This window comes from Mustela putorius, unplaced genomic scaffold (genome assembly GCF_011764305.1).
Source record: "Mustela putorius furo isolate JIRA1106 unplaced genomic scaffold, ASM1176430v1.1 tig00000759_pilon_pilon_pilon, whole genome shotgun sequence".
Lineage (NCBI taxonomy): Eukaryota > Metazoa > Chordata > Mammalia > Carnivora > Mustelidae > Mustela > Mustela putorius.
This window is the reverse complement of record NW_025421467.1, coordinates 6,517,501-6,535,016: the sequence shown is the minus strand read 5'-3', so window position 1 is coordinate 6,535,016 and position 17,516 is coordinate 6,517,501. Positions and strand designations below refer to the sequence as shown.

Genomic DNA, 17,516 nt, shown 5'->3' with positions numbered 1-17,516 from the left:
TGCACTAAACACTCTCATCAAAAGACATCCAGTGACAGAATGGATAAAAAAGGAAGACCCATCAATATGCAGCCTACAAGAGACTCATTTCAGACTTAAAGACACATGCAGATGGAAAGTAAAGGGATGGAAAAAAATTTATCATGAAAATAGAGGAAAGAAAGAAAGCCAGGGTAATAATACTTTTTTTTAAAAGATTTTATTTATTTGACAGAGAGAGAGAAATCGCAAGTAGGCCGAGAGGCAGGCAGAGAGAGGGGGGAATTAGGTTCCCTGATGAGCAGAGAGCCCGAAGAGGGGCTCAATCCCAGGACCCTGGATCATGACCTGAGCCAAAGGCAGAGGCTTAACCCACTGAGGCACCCAGGTGCCCCAGGATAGTAATATTTATATCAAACAAAATAGACCTTCAAAAAAGACTGTAGGGGCGCCTGGGCGGCTCAGTGGGTTAAAGCCTCTGCCTTTGGCTCAGGTCATGATCCCAGGGTCCTGGGATCGAGCCCTGCATCAGGCTCTCTGCTCAGCAGGGAGCCTGCTTCCTCATCTCTCTCTGTCTACTTGTGGTCTCTGTCCATCAAATAAATAAATAAAATCTTAAAAAAAAAAAGACTGTACATGACAAGAGACAAAGAAGTACGCTATATAATCATAAAAAAAGCAATTCAACAAGAAGTTATAACAATTGTAAATATTTATGCACCCGAGAGGGAAGCACCTAAATACATAAAACACCTAATAACAAAACATAAAGGAAGTAATCAATAGTAATACAAAATAGTAGGGGACTTTGTAGTAATATAAAATAGTAAGCCCCACACTAACATCAATGGATAGATCATCCAAACATAAAATCAACAAGGAAACAGTGGCTTTGAATGACACATTGGACCAGATGGATCTAACAGATACATTCAGAACATTCCATCATAAAACAGCAGAGTACACATTTTTTTCTAGTGCATATCGGACATCCTCTATAACAGATTACACATTAGGCCACAGAAATGTCTCAACAAATTCAAAAAGACTGAAGTCATGCCATGCATCTTTTCTGATCCCAATGCTATAAAATCAAAAATTAATCACAAGAAAAAATATCTGAAAAGAACAAAAATACATGGAGGATAAATAACATGATGCTAAACAATGAATGGGTCACCTAAGACATCCAAGAGGCAATCAAGAAATACTTGGAGATAAATGAAAATTATAACACAATGGTCTAAATTCTTTGGGATACAGCCAAAGCTGTTCTAAGAGGGACATTTATAGCAATACAGACCTACCCCAAGAAGCAAGGAAAATCTCAAATAAGCCACCTAGGTTTATACCTAAAGGAGCAAGAAAAGGATGACTTAAAAAAAAACAATAACCAGTAGAAAGAAGGAAATAACACTGCCTAGAGCAATAGGGACTAAAAACAAAACAAGACAAACAACAACAACCCAAAATAGAACAGACCAGTGAAACCAGGAGCTGGTTCTTTGTAATGATCAAACCTTTAGACAGATTCATCAAAAAGAAAAAGAGAGTGAGAGAGAGAGAGAGGACTCAAATCCAAAAATGAAAGAGGAAAAGTCACAACCAACAATATAGAAATACAAAGGATTATAAGAGAGTATTATGAAAAATTATACGCTGACAAATTGAACAACCTAGAAGAACAGGATAAATTCTTAGAACCATATAACTTCCCAAAACTGAATCAGGAAGAAAGAGAATATTTGAACAAATGTATTACCAGCAGTGAAATTAAATCAGTAATCTGAAAACTCCCAAAAACAGAAGTCCAGACCAGACAGTTGCACAGGTGAATTCTACCAAACATTTAAAGAAGAATTAATACCTATTCTTCTCAAATTAGTCCCAAAAATAGAAGAGGAAGGGAAGTTTCCAAATTCATTCTATGAGGTCACTGTTAGCCTGACACCAAAACCACATAAGGACACCATGAACAAAAGAGAACTACAGGGCAGTATCTCTGATGAAACACAGATGCAAAAATCCTCAACAAAAGATTATCAAACCAAGTCCAACAATACAGTTAAAAAAAAAAAATCCACCACGATCAAGTGGGATTTATTCCTGGGATGCAAAAGTGGTTCAATAGTCACATCTAGCAACATGATACATCTCATCCACAAGAAAAAGAATTAAATCCATACGATCATTTCAGTGGACACAGAAGAAACATTTAACAAAGTATATCATATTCATAATAAAAAACTCTAAACAAAGTAGGATTAGGTGGAACATATCTCAGCATAATAAAGGTTCATATATGACAAACCTACAGCTAACATCATACTTAGAGGGGGAAAAAAAAAACCACAGAGCTTTTCCTCTAAGTTAAGGAATAAGACAATGTCCACTGTCACTACTTTCATTCAGCATAGCACTGGAAATCCTAGCCATAGCAACCAGACCAGGGCGGGGGCGAGGAAAGAAAGGTAAGGTATCCAAATTTGTAAGGAAAACATAAAATTTTCACTGTTTGCAGATGATATCATACCATATACAGAAAGTCCTAAAGACTCAACCAAAAAAAACTACTAAAACTGACACATGAATACACTGAAGTTACAGAACACAAAATCAATACATAGAAATTTGTTGAATTTCTATACACTAATAAGTAGAAGAAAGAGAAATTAAGAAAATAATCCCATTTACAATTGTGCCAAAAAGAATAAAATACATACAAATAAAATTAACCAAGAAGGTAAAAGACCTGTACTCGAAAAGCTATAAAACATTGATGAAGAAGGGGTGCCTGGATGGCTCAGTTGGTTAAGTGTCTGACTTTGGCTCAGGTCATGATCCCGGGGTCCTGGGATCAAGCCCTCTGCCAGGCTCCCTACTCAGCAGAGATTCTGCTTCTCCCTCTCTCTGTGACCCTCCCCTCCCCACTCCACTCATGTTTGTGCTCTCTCTCTCTTTCAAATAAATAAATAAAATATTTTTAAAAAATGATGAAGGAAATTGAAGATGACACAAACAAATGGAAAGATATTCCATGCTCATGGAATGGGAAAACAAATATTGTTAATATGTCCATACTATCCAAAACAACCTATAAATTTAATGAAATCTCTATCAAAATACCAAGAGCAGTTTTTGCAGAACTAAAACAAATAATCCTAACATTTGTATTGAATCACAAGAGGCCCTGAATAGCAAAAGCAATCCTGAAAATGAAGACCGAAACTGGAGGTATCATAATCCTAGATTTCAAGATATACAGAGATGTAGTAATCAAACAGTATGGTACTGGTATGAAACAAGAAATATAGATCAATGGAACAAAATAGAGATCACAAGAATAAACCCATACTTAAATGATCAATTAATCTTTGATAAAGTAAGAAAGAATATGCAATGGGAAATACACTCTTAAACAAATCATATTGGGGAAACTGGACAACTACATGCAAAAAAATGAAACTGGACCACTCTCTTATACCATACACAAAAATAATCTCAAAATGGATTAAGGTCCTAGAAGAGAGGACAGGCAGTAATTTCTCCAACATCAGTGATAGCAACATTTTTCTAGAAATATCTCCTGAAGCAAGGGAAACACAAGCAAAAATAAACTATTGGGACTATGTCAAAATTAAAAGCTTCTGCACAGCAAAGGAAACAATCAACAAATCTAAAAGACAATCTAATGAATGGGAGAAGATATTGCAAATAAAATATCTGATGAAAGGTAGTATCCAAGATATATAAAGAACTTATAAAACTCAACACCAAAAAACAAATAACCCAATTTAAAAAGGGACAGAAGACATAAACAGATATTTCTCCAAAGAAGACATATAGATAGCCAACAGACACACGAAATGATGCTCAACAACACTCAGCAACAGGAAAATGCAAATCACAATCATAATGAGATAATATCTTACACCTGTCAGAATGGCTAAAACCAAAAAAGAAACAAGTATTGGTGATGATGTGGAGAAAAAAAAAACTTTGTGCACTGTTTGTAGAAATACAAGCTGGTGCAACCACTGTGGAAAATGATATGTAGGTTCCAGGGGGTTCAGGTGGAAATACAGAGACACCTGGTGGCTCAGTTGGTTAAGCATCAGGTCGTGATCTCAGGGTTCTGGGATAGAGCCTTGCATCCGGCTCCTTGCTCTGTGGGGAGCCTGCTTCTCCCTCTCCCTCTGCAGTGCTCCCTGCTTATGCTCCCTCTCTCTCTCTCAAATAAATAAATAAAATCTTTACAAAATTACAACTACCATATGATCCAGTAATTCCATTACTGGGTATTTATCCAAAGAATACAAAAACACTAATTTGAAAAGATTTATGCACCCCTGTGTTTTCTGCAGTATTATTTTCAATAGCCAAATTATGGAAGCAGCCCAAGTGTCCATTTATATATGAATGGATAAAGAAGATATCCCTAATGGAGTATTACTCAGCCATAAAAAAAAGAATCAGATCTTGCCATGTGTGACAACACAGATGGGCCTAGAGGGTATTGTGCTAAGTAAAATAAGTAAGAAAAAGGACAAATGCCATATAATTTCACTTATGTGTGGAACCTAGAAAACAAAACAATATGCAAACAAAAAACACCAGAAACAGAATCATCAACACAGAGAACACACTACACTGGGGCTTGCAGTGGGAAGGCTGGGGTGTGGGTAAAGGTGAAATACATAAAAGGGATTAAGACATACAGACTTAAAAAAAAAAAGTGATCATGTCTTTTAAGCACAAATATCTCAAAGTTACTCTTAGTACTTAAATTATCTGATTTTCCTATTTCTCTTTGTCCTTGACCTGGAAATTCAACAAGTTCCATCTGGGTTACAAAATGAGTATCCTCCAATTAAGAGAAGATGGGACCTTCTTCCCCAATAGGCAACACTTTCAAAGGAGAACAGTTTAGGTCTTTTCAAGAATTGAATTGGAAAATACAGGTTGATAATGTGGTGCTGATAACTTATGCCTCACAGACTCCTTCTGTACCAGTGGAAAGGCAGCCATGAGGGATTTGCAGGAGTATGTGGCATGGATGAAACAAGACTGGCAATTAGTGGAATACTGCTGAAATTGGGTCATGGGTACACGGAGTTCATTATACTAGTCTCTCTCTCTTTCTCTCTCTCTTTTTTTTTTCATAAGCAAACGTCTTTTAAAAAAACTGAAGAAAATGTAAACTAAAATACTAAGTATCCCCAAATAGTAAGAAAGGGAGAGTAAGCAAGAATAAGGAATTTAGGTTGTCAGTATAACTAAAACCCACAGATAATACAGAAACATTACTTTAGCCAATAAATTAAATCCCTTCCATCCATGCATAGCATGGCTCCTATCTGGGTATATACCCCCTACTGTATCCATCAGAAAGGATTTGGTGGGTTTTTACTTTGCCTGCCCTGTCTTTGATGAAACGTCTCTTAGTTCCAAAACAGGATGGAAAAAGAAAAAAAAAAAAAAAGGCAAAGAATCTGGATAAACCACAAAATGTGCAAAACAGTCCATGAGTATCAAAGACTGACAATCTAAACAAAGAAGGTTTGATAGAAAAAGGATGTGATGGGCCATTAATTTCCACCTTATACTTTAATCACTCAGAAAGTCACAGAGAGGTCAATTACTTCCAATTAACACCGCTCTCTCTAGAGTTGGTGCCCAATAAGTGAATGTTAATTAGCTAACATGGCATCCTTGGTTCAGTGGCTCAATTATACATGGCCATGACTACCAAAGCTTGATTTTTAAATTTATGCCACAACGGAAGTGGTTTTTGAAAAATCCAACATTATGAGGCATGTTCTACCTGAGATCCAAAGAAGACCATCGGCCACATATCCAGCATGGCATGAAAGGGATCGGTCAAAGGACTGCACAAAAGTCCACTTGTTCTTCTTGGGGCAATAGCGCTCAACTGTAGGCAGAACCTGGCGCAGTTCATTTCTACCCCCAACCGCATAGAGGTATTCATCCATGGCACCCAGCACAAAATGTTCCCGGCAGTTTTTCATGGGTGCTATCTCGGCCCAGGAATTACTGCGGGGGTCATAGCGACAGGCAGTCCTCACGGCACACGTCCGGCCACTAGCGTGCTCAACTTCTCCACCTGCTACAAACAGAAAGTCCCCCATGACTGCCACACAGTGATGGCTCCTTCCCACGGGCATGGGAGCCAGCTCACTCCAGTTGGCAATGGCAGCTATGAGAGCATTCTCCTGGTCAACGGGATTGAAGTACCGAAGTTCCTTGACTTTACAGACCTCACGCTTTTTCCCGCCAATGATATACAGAGTGTCTGACTGGAAGCGCGGTTTTGTCCTGCGAGTCTGCCAAACGGGCTGTGCATAGATGCTCTGGTGGTATTCCAGGGCCTCATTGACAAGAGCAGTTGCAGTTTTGCTTGCCTGGACGAGGGGGTGGGACAGGGCAACTGTATGGAGAGTGTCCACATCCATCAGGCCGAAGCGGATGTACTGCAGGAGCTCATCCATGTACTGGTAATGGCAGTTGTGTTCCAGCCACCTCACGGCTAGCTGAAACAGAGGGAGGGGGATGAGAGAATGCAGAGGTAAGGAAGAGAGCCACAGTGACCGTGTAGGAGCGGGTCACCTTGTACGCTTTCAGACACCGGACGAGACAACGAGACATCTTTTTTTCCTACAAACCCTGCAGCAGGAGACTCTCTTGACACTCAGCTGAGGAGTCCTTTTCTCCTGCATCCGCGGAGACACAAAAGAACTCGAGCATTGTCTTAGAGGTCAAAAGCAACGTTAAACTACACTGACAGAGACTTAAGGTAGCACTTGGGGTGAACAATAATCACTTTTCCAATACTGAGAGTACTGTTGAAAAACAGCCTGTTCCCTTGTTTCATGCAGAGAAGGTTTGGTACAGCCCAGGAATACCAACGATGACCAGAGTGGCCACAGCAAAGCAGCTCATGTCAAGGTGCTGTATCAATACAAGGAACGTAAGAAAATATGTGATCACCTGAGACTATGGGGCGTACTTGAGAGAGAATCAATATGACACTAGAAGAACGATTTAGAAAGAAAAAGGACATTTTCCCCCTGTCCCTCTGGTAGGTCTATTAGGAAACAAGAGAAGAAAAAGAAAGATTGTAACCCATCAATTTTATTTTTATTTCTCAATTAGTTTTCATCTTGGAGACAGTTGCTGTTTGCACATGGAACATACTGGCTATTTGTTAGAGCCATTTTCACAAAAACAGGATACAGAGGAGATGATCTTTGTATTAGAGACTCAATGGCAGAATGTAATCTTAACCTTTTTGTTTAGGTCTAGACCTCTTTCAAGAAGGAAAGGAGAAAGAACTCTGGGCTAAAGGCAAACAGAATTTCTTAAAACGAAAGCAGGAGCACGAAGTCATAAATAAGAAAAGTGAACAATGATTGAGAAAATGCTGTCAACAAAAAACCCATTCATGTTATGGCACACAGGATGGAGTTTGATTAATGTGACTTAATATTTAAGTCTGGCAAACCTTTCTACATAGCAACATGAAGTATATCTAATATCTTCAGTCAACATATTTGATATAAATTATCCTTAGCAGCACCTATATTAAGCTAAATCTCTTAGACGATATAATGTGGATGTGAAGGAATTAGCATGAAAAGGAAAATAATTAGAATACTAAATAATTGTGTTGTATTTTATTTGTGACCAACAGAATTGAGGTACTGAGCTCCCCTTTCCAGATGATGTATATTACTAGGGGGAAACTCTACAGAAGGAGAGACAAGGAAATGTAGTGCTCTTGGACCATTACTCCCAGGAAAACATAAACTGGGTTTTATCTGAATAAAAAAGATCACAAAACTCTCTGAAGCACTAGATGATTTCATTTGAGAGTTTCTAACAGAGTTTCTGTATTCATTTGACAAATGTCTCCAAAAGGCAAGGCATATTTGGGGCTTTCCTTCTCAGCTTTCTGAATGAAGAAAATGTAGGAAATGAATTCATTTCTAATATATACTAAATTGCATCTCTTAATGAATTGCATAGTGAAGAGAAATGAAAAAAAAGAATGCCAGGTTAGCCTACTATTGCCAAGGAGGCAGACACGATGGACAGCAGATGAGTGATGCTCTCCAGCTGTTTTTCTAGAAACTAGCATTTTTAAAAAATATAAATAGGATACCAACCTGATGAAAAAATGTTTCTGTGTATGGTAACCATGAGCAATAATCAAAGATATTGGAGAAGAAAAGTGCCACTCATCAATCACCAGGTGTCCACCAGAAGTAGAGAGAGTTCCCATAGGCAACATCCTGGTTTTTTTCCACCCTAATTTTAGAAATTTCAAGGGACGGGGTTCCAACTATTTCCCTGGGGAGGTAATTCAACAACTTAATAAATGATCTTCCATCCTTTGCCCACAGAGCTTTCAAAAGTTCTCAGGGATAAAGTCACCCCCATTCAAGGTCATTTCTCATGCATCAGGTACAATTTTCTAAAACTTAATCTTTGATATTGCTCCTAATTTAATCGAGTAGTTCCAGCTGATATTGCTTTGCTCTGTAACAAATTTCTTGGCATCTTTACATCCTAATATTTCTGCATCTTTCATATGGATACTAAGGGAAACACCAGACAAGAAACATCAGATAAATATCCATGTCTCCATAGCCTCTTTTCATAGCATAGTGCTGCCCATTTAATTATTGTTCTCTTTCTTCATAAATCAGTTCTTCTTATGTCATAATCAATCTTCTAGCCCATCTCTTAAAACTCCTCAGTTTATTTTTATTTTTCTAGCAAACAGTGGCACTCACTGCATGAAAAGCACACGCGCCACAACGAGATTCTGCCTTTGAGAAAATCTGTAACAAATCAAACCGGCAGCAGAACAGTGACCACTGCGATCTATCACTGATTAATTTCTGACTTTCTGTCTACTATTAGGCTTATGTCACATCTATCACGATGTTTCCCATGTTCAATTTCCCCAATACTATGCATTACAGAACATTTTATGCACACACATTTAGTTCATATCTTCCAGGATAATTTTTATCTTATTTCTTGTCAGTATTTCTAATTTCTCTCAGATTTCAAATAATTTCTATGTTTTTATCATTTTAAATATTTTCAGGATATGCAAGTCATTCACAGTTGTTAGGTTTATCTTTTCTCCAGATCAACAGCAAATGTAATTTACAATTAACTGTTCCGCCACCAGCCTCAAAGCAATCTCAGCTACAGAATTAGTGTGATTTATGGGTTTAAATCCAGTGTTTTCCAAACATAACATGCACACAAATTAACTGGGGTTTCTGGTCAAGATGCAGATTCCAATTCAATAAGTATGGAGAAAAAGATAGGGAGTTTGCATTTCTAACAATCTAAAGATGATACATATGTATCATATGTATTCCTAATATTGCTGCTAGTCCATGGGCCACACATTGAGTTAGAAGGTTCTAGACAGATTCCTAATCATGAAACAGTAAATCTCTGCCTTACTGGAATAAATTAAGTCTTCTGTTTCAAAACTAAGGCTTAAATCAAATGAAGTCTAAGTAGGATGTTGTAGTAAAAATATGGGACACTTATGGCTTAGTCTTGAAGTAAAATAGTGTATTTCCTATGGGTAAGACAATTAGATGATAGATAGATGGATTTCTTTTTAAGACAGCATATTTTTGAGACCTTGGTTATATAAGGTCTGTGGATTAACAGCAGGTTCCAATAGCATATTGTGAGTCACATAAACACTCTTCTGAGTTCTGCTCTCACAATAATAAATAAATGTTAAAGAGTGGATCAACATAGATGGAGATATGCATGGAGCTAAAGAGTATTTATGCTAAGTGAAATCAGTCAATCAGAAGGAAAAATACCATATACTTTCACTCTTATGTGGAATTTAAGAAATAAAACAAGAGAGCAAAAGGGAAAAGATAGAGAGACAAACCAAGAAAGAGACTCTTAACTATAGAGAACAAACTGATGGTTACTGGAGATGGGTGGGGTGTTGGGGGAAACAGGTGATGGGGATGAAGGGGGGCGCTTGTTGCAATGAACACTGGGTATTATGTGGAAGTGCTGAATCACCACACTGTACACCCGAAACTAATATTACACTCTATGTATGTTAGCTAACTATAATTTCAATAAAAACTTGGGAAAAAAGTTACTGTACTCTTTTTACTTTTGTAAAAATGTAAAAGAAAAAAAACGCTAAAAGCATGGATAACTCTTATTTATCCAAAAAAAAAAAAAGAAAGAAAGAAAGAAAGAAAGAAATGGCAAAGAAATTTCAAAGCAATGAGCTACCTCAAAATCACTTCTCCACTGTGAGCCCCACAAAGCCATGCTGAATTAAGGGCAGGGTGGCAGAGGAAATCCTGGGGTCCATTTAAGGGGTTTAGAGAATATAAACAGAAGGCTGATTCATCACTGGGGCATCATGGAACCTAAAGACCACAGTTAGCTTTATAGTATATTTTGGTGCTTATGTTTGGAAACAATTATTCTGGGAACTGGTAATTTTTAATGATACTGCATTGAGAAAAAAGCATAAGTCATGGAAGGCTGGAATCCTATTCTTTTTTTTTTTTTTTTAAGATTTTATTTATTTATTTAAGAGTGAGAGAGGAGTGAGTGAGCACAGAGGGAGAGAGAGAGGGAGAAGCAGACTGAGCAGGGAGCCCAACTGAGGGCTCCAGCTTGGGACTCTAAGATCATGATCTGAGCCGAAGGGATGCCAGGACTCTGGAATCATGATCTGAGCTTAACCAACTGAGCCACTCAGGTGCCCCTGAAATCCTACTTTATCTTACTTATTCTGGTATACGGATATCCCTATCACTCTAAGCTCCAGCATATTTTAATTGGGAGAAAAATGGAGCAATTAGCAAAAGTCTTTCCTACTTTTTTTTTTTTTTTTTTTTTTTTTTTTGGTGATAAAGCCAGCAAGAGTAGGAAAGAAATTAAGGATTCCATTTGGGAAGGCACACAAAGGGTACCATTGGGCAAGATGTTACATAAATCACCTGAAACACAAGGGACTATCATCTCTAAAGACTACAGATCTCCCAAGCACCTTGCCTGACCCAGTCTACTTCAAATGACCCTGACGAAGAATTGTTCCTTCCTAAAAGGAGCATTTTCTACCACTTACTCCAACTTCAATTCATCCCATTCTCAGATCCTCGATAAAAACAGTGGCTGCACATAGTAGGGTATTAATATTTGTTGCATAAAGGGAAAATTATTTCCAACCGTTCTTGGGCTATTTCCCCTTTCCTCTTGAATAAACAGTATTAATTCCTTTGTATATTTATCTCCGTATCCCAGGTTTCTATTTCCTATCATCTCATCTTTGTGGCTTTTCTATAAAGGCCTTATAAACTCTCAGCATGTCACCCGGCAACACGGAGCACACGGATCCTATGTATAGAAGAACCTTGCTTTACTCTTTCACATGGTTGGTGTCAACCACATCTACTTCAGATTCTGGGCAATGCAATGAATATCATAAAATACTAGGGCAAGAGAAAACTTTATAGAGTTTATGTATTTCAAGCATCTCAATTTTACAGACGAAAATCAAATCTAGACCAGTTATCTCTCTTACCTCAAATCACGCAAGTGATTAGTAGAAAAGCTGGAACTAAAACCCCAGTTTTTCCGGCTCTTAAGTATAGAGAACAAAAGGAGGGATGCTGGAGGGGAGGAAGGCTGGGAAGATGGATTAAATCGGTGATGGGGATTGAGGAGGGCACTAGTTATGAGTACCAGGTGTTGTATATAAGTGATGAATCACGAAATTCTACACAGGAAGTAATATTACACTGTATGTTAACTCACTGAAATTTAAATAAAAACTTGAAACTCTAAGTAAATAAACAAATAAAAATAAACAAATAAATAAAAATTAAAGCTGAAAAAAACAGTTTTTAAATTTTATAATGTGTTTTTCCATTGTAGTACATCATGGTTATTTTTCCAACAGTAATTATTTTAAGACAGAATTCAGGCAAATGTAATTAAGACCAAACATAACTTCTATATACTCTAAATTAGAAAAATAAAGTCTGCTTTTAAAATACGTTTTCCTTGAAGACAGGGGGACAATATTTTGCAATAAACTTCATTTATGGATTGCTTCAACATAAAAACCATATATTTAATTTAATGCTTCTCAAAAATGCTTTTAATGCTCTTAAAGAGTGTATGATTAAAGAACAAGTATTTAGGGTAAAAGGCATCCTTTGAGTCTTGAATTATTGTTGTACGTTTTAAGGGAATATGTATTTTATTCTAGGTCATTCTTTGTTAACTAAAGCTGGCTCAAAAATACATAGAAAAGATAATCCCTTCCCTTTAGTTTTCTCAATGTATCCCAAGTGATATCATTCCATGGAGTAGAATATATGACATAGATATAATCCTGAATATAATAGTGTATGATCCAAATTTCTAGAAATTTTGCTCCAATTCAATTAAAATGCAGAATTCACTCATGTATTTCAGAAATATATCAGTTATATGAACAAACAGTACATTTCTAATATTGCAAATCCTGAAGTTGTGATCCAAATTCCTTTATTGCTCACGCTCAGACAGAAGCTGCTATTTCAAAATCTAAAATTCCTAATCCTTTGAAAGCAGCAGCTGTTCTTGAAGTCTAACTCTGCCTATATACGTATGCCCATATGTATGTGTACTACCCAACATGACCCCCAAGTCGTGTCAGAACAATAGGAAATCTTATACTCACAGATTTCCTGGAAAATACATAAATTCTAAAGTCATCCCAAATCCAAGAACACACACCAATGCAGTCTTCCATACCAGTACCTTTATGTCTTGCAAATACATATAAAAGTGCCCTTTACAGAGGCAGTTCTTATCAGATGAGAGATCAAATCTTTTTAATCAACACTAACAAAAGATAAAACCCCTACCCACATTGTCCAAAGGCAATAGTATTTCTTTGTCTTGATTCACAAATATTATTTTTCCGCTAAAAAGGGATGTTCTTATCAGAACACTTATCAGTCAGAGCTAAGGAAGGAAGGGCTGATATTTTTGCCCACAGCCTTACTCTGCCCTCTTGACCAGGGGCAGCTGTGATTATTCTCCTATTTAAAACTTTGGTGCAGACAGCTTGGCTGAAGGGGCAAACTGAGCCTCCCCATTTGCAGGAGCCCACGCTGTGAAGGCACAAGCATCTCTATCGTTGCCAGTCCTGTCATCCCACTGAGATAAGCCAGGGCACCCTCTCCCCTCAGTGCCCGAAAGGCAGCAGAAATTCCATGCTTTGCAAATTCCGAAAGGGACAAAGGAAGGGCACAGGAGCAAGTCAACAATCAACTGACATTCCTGAACCTCCGCCAGAGAGCCGGCAGGTTCAAGAGTGCTTGGCCAACAGGGGTGGGAAGCCATGGAACCGTCTTTTAATACACTGAGTGACAGTGCAAGGACAGTGTTTTCTAAGTGGAGTACGGAACAAGCTTTCCATCACAGGGACAGTGCACTGACTACTATACTTGACATTAAATACACTCTGTTCTACATTATTTTATGTATGTGTACTACCTTAAGTCCTACTAAACATAAACATCAAACTTGAGCAAGATACCCTTTTAATATTACATACAACTTCTTTAGATCATAGGTGTGGACAGTTTCCCTGGTCTGGGTGAGCAGGTGTTGAGACTTAGCATGTTACACTACACAGAAGCTCACTTCATTAACATGAGTAATGTCAAGTCCAAATAGTGACATATTAAACCAGAATAATGACTGCCAGAGAGAAGAAAGTTCATGTTAATAAATAAATGCACCAAATTTTGTGGCCATATTCTCTTCTTTGAGACCAAATGAAAAATTTCTGTTCAAAAAGACAACATTCCCATAAAATCCTAAAGCACCAGCAACTAGGGACACGGGACCAGAACATTTTTCTCTACCAGAACAATGAAAATGTTACCATGGGGGAATATTAAAAATTATAACAGTGCTCACTCGAGTGCTATAATTAAAACTGTGTCAACATTTTGCTTGTAAAACAGATTTTTCAAGGGAAGTTGCACATTAACCATTATTGCTGACTACAGACATATAAGACACAGAGGCTATTTTTTCCTCTAAGAAATATATTTCAATAGAATCAAATCTGATGAGGCCCCAGATTCATATATTGTCAGAAAAAAGGCCTGACATATTTTAAAAAGGATATTCAGCTTAGTAGATATGATAACAACACATATTCCTTCATTGTTCATTTAAAACTTTATGAAGCTGGAGACTAACAAATGCTCTTGTTTTCATCTTCAGCATAAAACGTGTGCCTGGTAATACTCTGGTTTCTCTTCAAATAGTATAAATCTTTTGCCTTTTACTAGAGATTACCATAAAGAGGAAGAGTTATGAGGTTTTTTTTTTTAGGGTTTTTAAAAATATATATGATGTCTACAGCTTACTCTTGAATGGCTCAGAAAAAGCTCTTGCTCTCTCTCTCTCCCCCATCCCTCCTTCTCTCTTCCTCCTCTTTCTTTCTCTCTTGCTATGTACACACACACACAGACAGAGACAGAGAGAGATACAGAGACAGAGAACACATGATAAAGCAAATGAGGTAGTTTGTTCAAGAAATCAGCAAACCATATGGGGGTTCTTTGTACTATTCTTATTCTTTAAAATTTTAAGTTTGAAATTATTTGGAAATTTTTAAAAATGGGAAAAAAACAGGAAAAAACTGCACCTGATGATCATCTTTATATATACTTTTACAAAATACATACCACAGAGCATCAGAAGCAAAAGCTCTTGAGACCAAGGGTGTCTCCTTCCCCAAAACATAGGACAGGAGGAATCACAACAAAGTTGAGGCCTGCCACACTTACGTGCCAAGTATTTAGGACAGAAAATAAAAAGGAACCTGAGATGTCCTTTGGTTCAATCTTATAACACCAAGAGGATTTGTCACCAGAACGTTTTAAGGATTGTATATCAAAATGAAGAGAAAATAAACAGAGGAAATGAGATGAAGTTAGGATACTGTGATGTCCTTTCCACCTGTGAGAACTGGCCACCAGTTTGGGATGATCTTTGAAAAAATAATAGAAAGAATCGTATGAGTATGACTGACATTGGACCATTCATTTGGCTTCTCATCGGGAAAATAAGTGAGTTGATGAGAGTCTCTTCTACCTGAAGGATATATGTCACTTATAGACCCATCAAAAGTAGTATTTTAAAACAGAATCCTCCAAACTTCCTATAGGTGGGAGAGGCAACCACATTAATCACTAGGTCTAGATTACAAGTGCCAGCTTTCCATAGCACACATAGTTTTTATAAATCTCTTTTTAGAAAAACAAAATGATTTTGGGGGGCTATCATTCTATATTCCCCAAATATATGCATGAGTGTGTGCACACGAAAGTGTGTATGTACCTAAGACCACATGCATACAACCGGGTTATACCATGGACTTTTTCTCCCTGGAAACAGCTTTGTTCAGAGCATATTATCTCACTTAATGGTTACCATCACGTGTAAAAATAAAATAATCTCAAAGAACACACATTTCAAATTTGTAAGACAACTGCTTAAAGGTACTATATATTTAAAATCTCAGAATGATGGGTGCCTGGTGAAAGTTCTGCCTTTGGCTCAGCTCATGATCCCAGGGTCCTGGGATCGAGTCTCACATCGGGCTCCCTGCTTAGCTGGGAGTCTGCTTCTCCCTCTCCCTCTGTCTCTTCTCCCACTATGCTCCCTCCCTCTCTTAAATAAATAAAATCTTTAAAAATAAACAAGATTTTATATGTCAGTGCAAATATTTTGCAACACTAGTCACATATAATTTTACCTGAGGACTGTCTCCCCCCCCCCATATCTAGGGGGTAAATATAGATGGGGAACATATCCTACAGGGCAATAAAGACAGCCAGCGTCACTAGTACCAATGATGCTGCAGGGAAAAATGGAACCTACTCTTGGTCTCCTTATATGTTAGCAAAATACAGAAACAATTCGAAATCACTTCTTCTTGCCCTCCAGTGATCTGATACAGGTCTCTAAGACAAAAAATAACACTCATTTCCCTCATCATTGATGGCATTGGAGTGTTTACTTGGTGCTGGACTGATAACAATAAAATAAGTAAAATCTTAGTATCTACATATTTATATGTGAGGTCCTTCTGAATATCAAAGCGACTTTACATGTGGTCAGTCTTATATTGTTAGAACAGCACAGGAAAATGAAGGAAGGCCAACTTGGTCAACAGAATAAAACCCTGCTACATCCCATCGACAACAGGGAGTGGGGTGACCCTCCACGGGTCGCAACATTGTGTATTGTTTCCCAACTACTGTATGCAATGAGGATGGATTATGAGGGTGAACGCTGAAATGGCCAGGAAAACGTGATGCTTTCTTCTACCACTGATTGGAATGTGCCCATAGAGGTAAATGGGATACAGTAGAACGGGAGGTTGGACTGGATGTCTAAGACCTATTTCTGCAACTTAACTTATTTGGGCCTTTATGAAAAGCACTAGTATACTGAGCCTCAGCTTCAGCATCGGTAAAACAAGGATGATGCTAGTTACATCACACGGGTCTCCACAGGACTCAGGGAGATAACATGACAGTGCTTGGCAAACTACAATATTAGGCCATATACAGAATTAATATGATGGCAAGGTGCCACCAAAAGATGGAACTAATCCTCAATTCAATTATCCTTTTCAATTCATGATAAAGGCAGCCCATTCAGACTATTTTTATAGAACACCATATTGCACGATACTGGTATAAATTTCAAGAAATCGCTGTAATTGATAAGAAATTTGCTACACAGTATTAAATACCTCACAGGGTGCAAAGTGAAAATAAAAGCATGACAGATAATCTGTTGCAGATGATGAACAGAAATGGGCTCGGTAATTCTCACTCAGTAATTTAAGGCCTGTGGCTTTGTTCAATCCCAAATCAGAGAAGAATGAATGCATGGAAGGAAGGAAAAAAGAAAAGAAGGAAGAAAGGAAGGAAAAGAAAAGTGAGATGCAGACATAAACCTAGTTTTTCTGCATAAAACTCAGTGTATATTCACTTTCTTCAGGTGCCTTGAATCTCTCATTAAAAATACTTGAATTCGTGTCCGTTAAGTCCCCTCAAATCTCAACTCAGTTCACTGGGTAGCAAGGAAAAAAAAAATATATATATATAAATATAAAATATATATATATATATATATATATATATATATATATATATATATATATATAAACTAAGCCATCAGGCTTGAGACAACTGAAATAATGATTGAGCTGATTACTTTTCTTTTTGTCTTGTTGCTCTGGGGCAAATGATATAACCATGAATCTTTTCTTTTAGTATTTTTTTTATTCATCCATTCCTCAATCTCTTGTTGAATGCCCATTATGCGCAAAGAACTTACTTAATTAGTGAAAAAGAAGATTCTAATCAGTTCACATACATACATTCTAATTTTCCATTCACTTCCAAGCT

At 37.4% G+C, this 17,516-nt stretch overlaps 1 protein-coding gene and 1 pseudogene across 9 annotated transcripts in view; one reads left to right on the top strand and one right to left on the bottom strand.

Moving 5' to 3' along the window:
* Nucleotides 1–17,516, bottom strand: part of KLHL32 (kelch like family member 32) — a 240,785-nt gene that overhangs the window by 53,785 nt on the left and 169,484 nt on the right. For 4 of the 9 annotated variants that reach the window (XM_045084237.1, XM_045084238.1, XM_045084239.1 and 1 more), the window contains one exon: nt 5,804–6,530. The exons of 3 other annotated variants lie outside the window; for them this stretch is intronic. In XM_045084237.1, the coding sequence (XP_044940172.1) occupies nt 5,804–6,530 (727 nt within the window). Of the gene's footprint in view, nt 1–5,803; nt 6,531–17,516 lie in introns of those variants that run through there. 2 more of the 9 variants (XM_013063805.2, XM_045084243.1) reach the window with 2 other exon arrangements.
* Nucleotides 14,331–14,435, top strand: LOC123393168 (annotated as a pseudogene).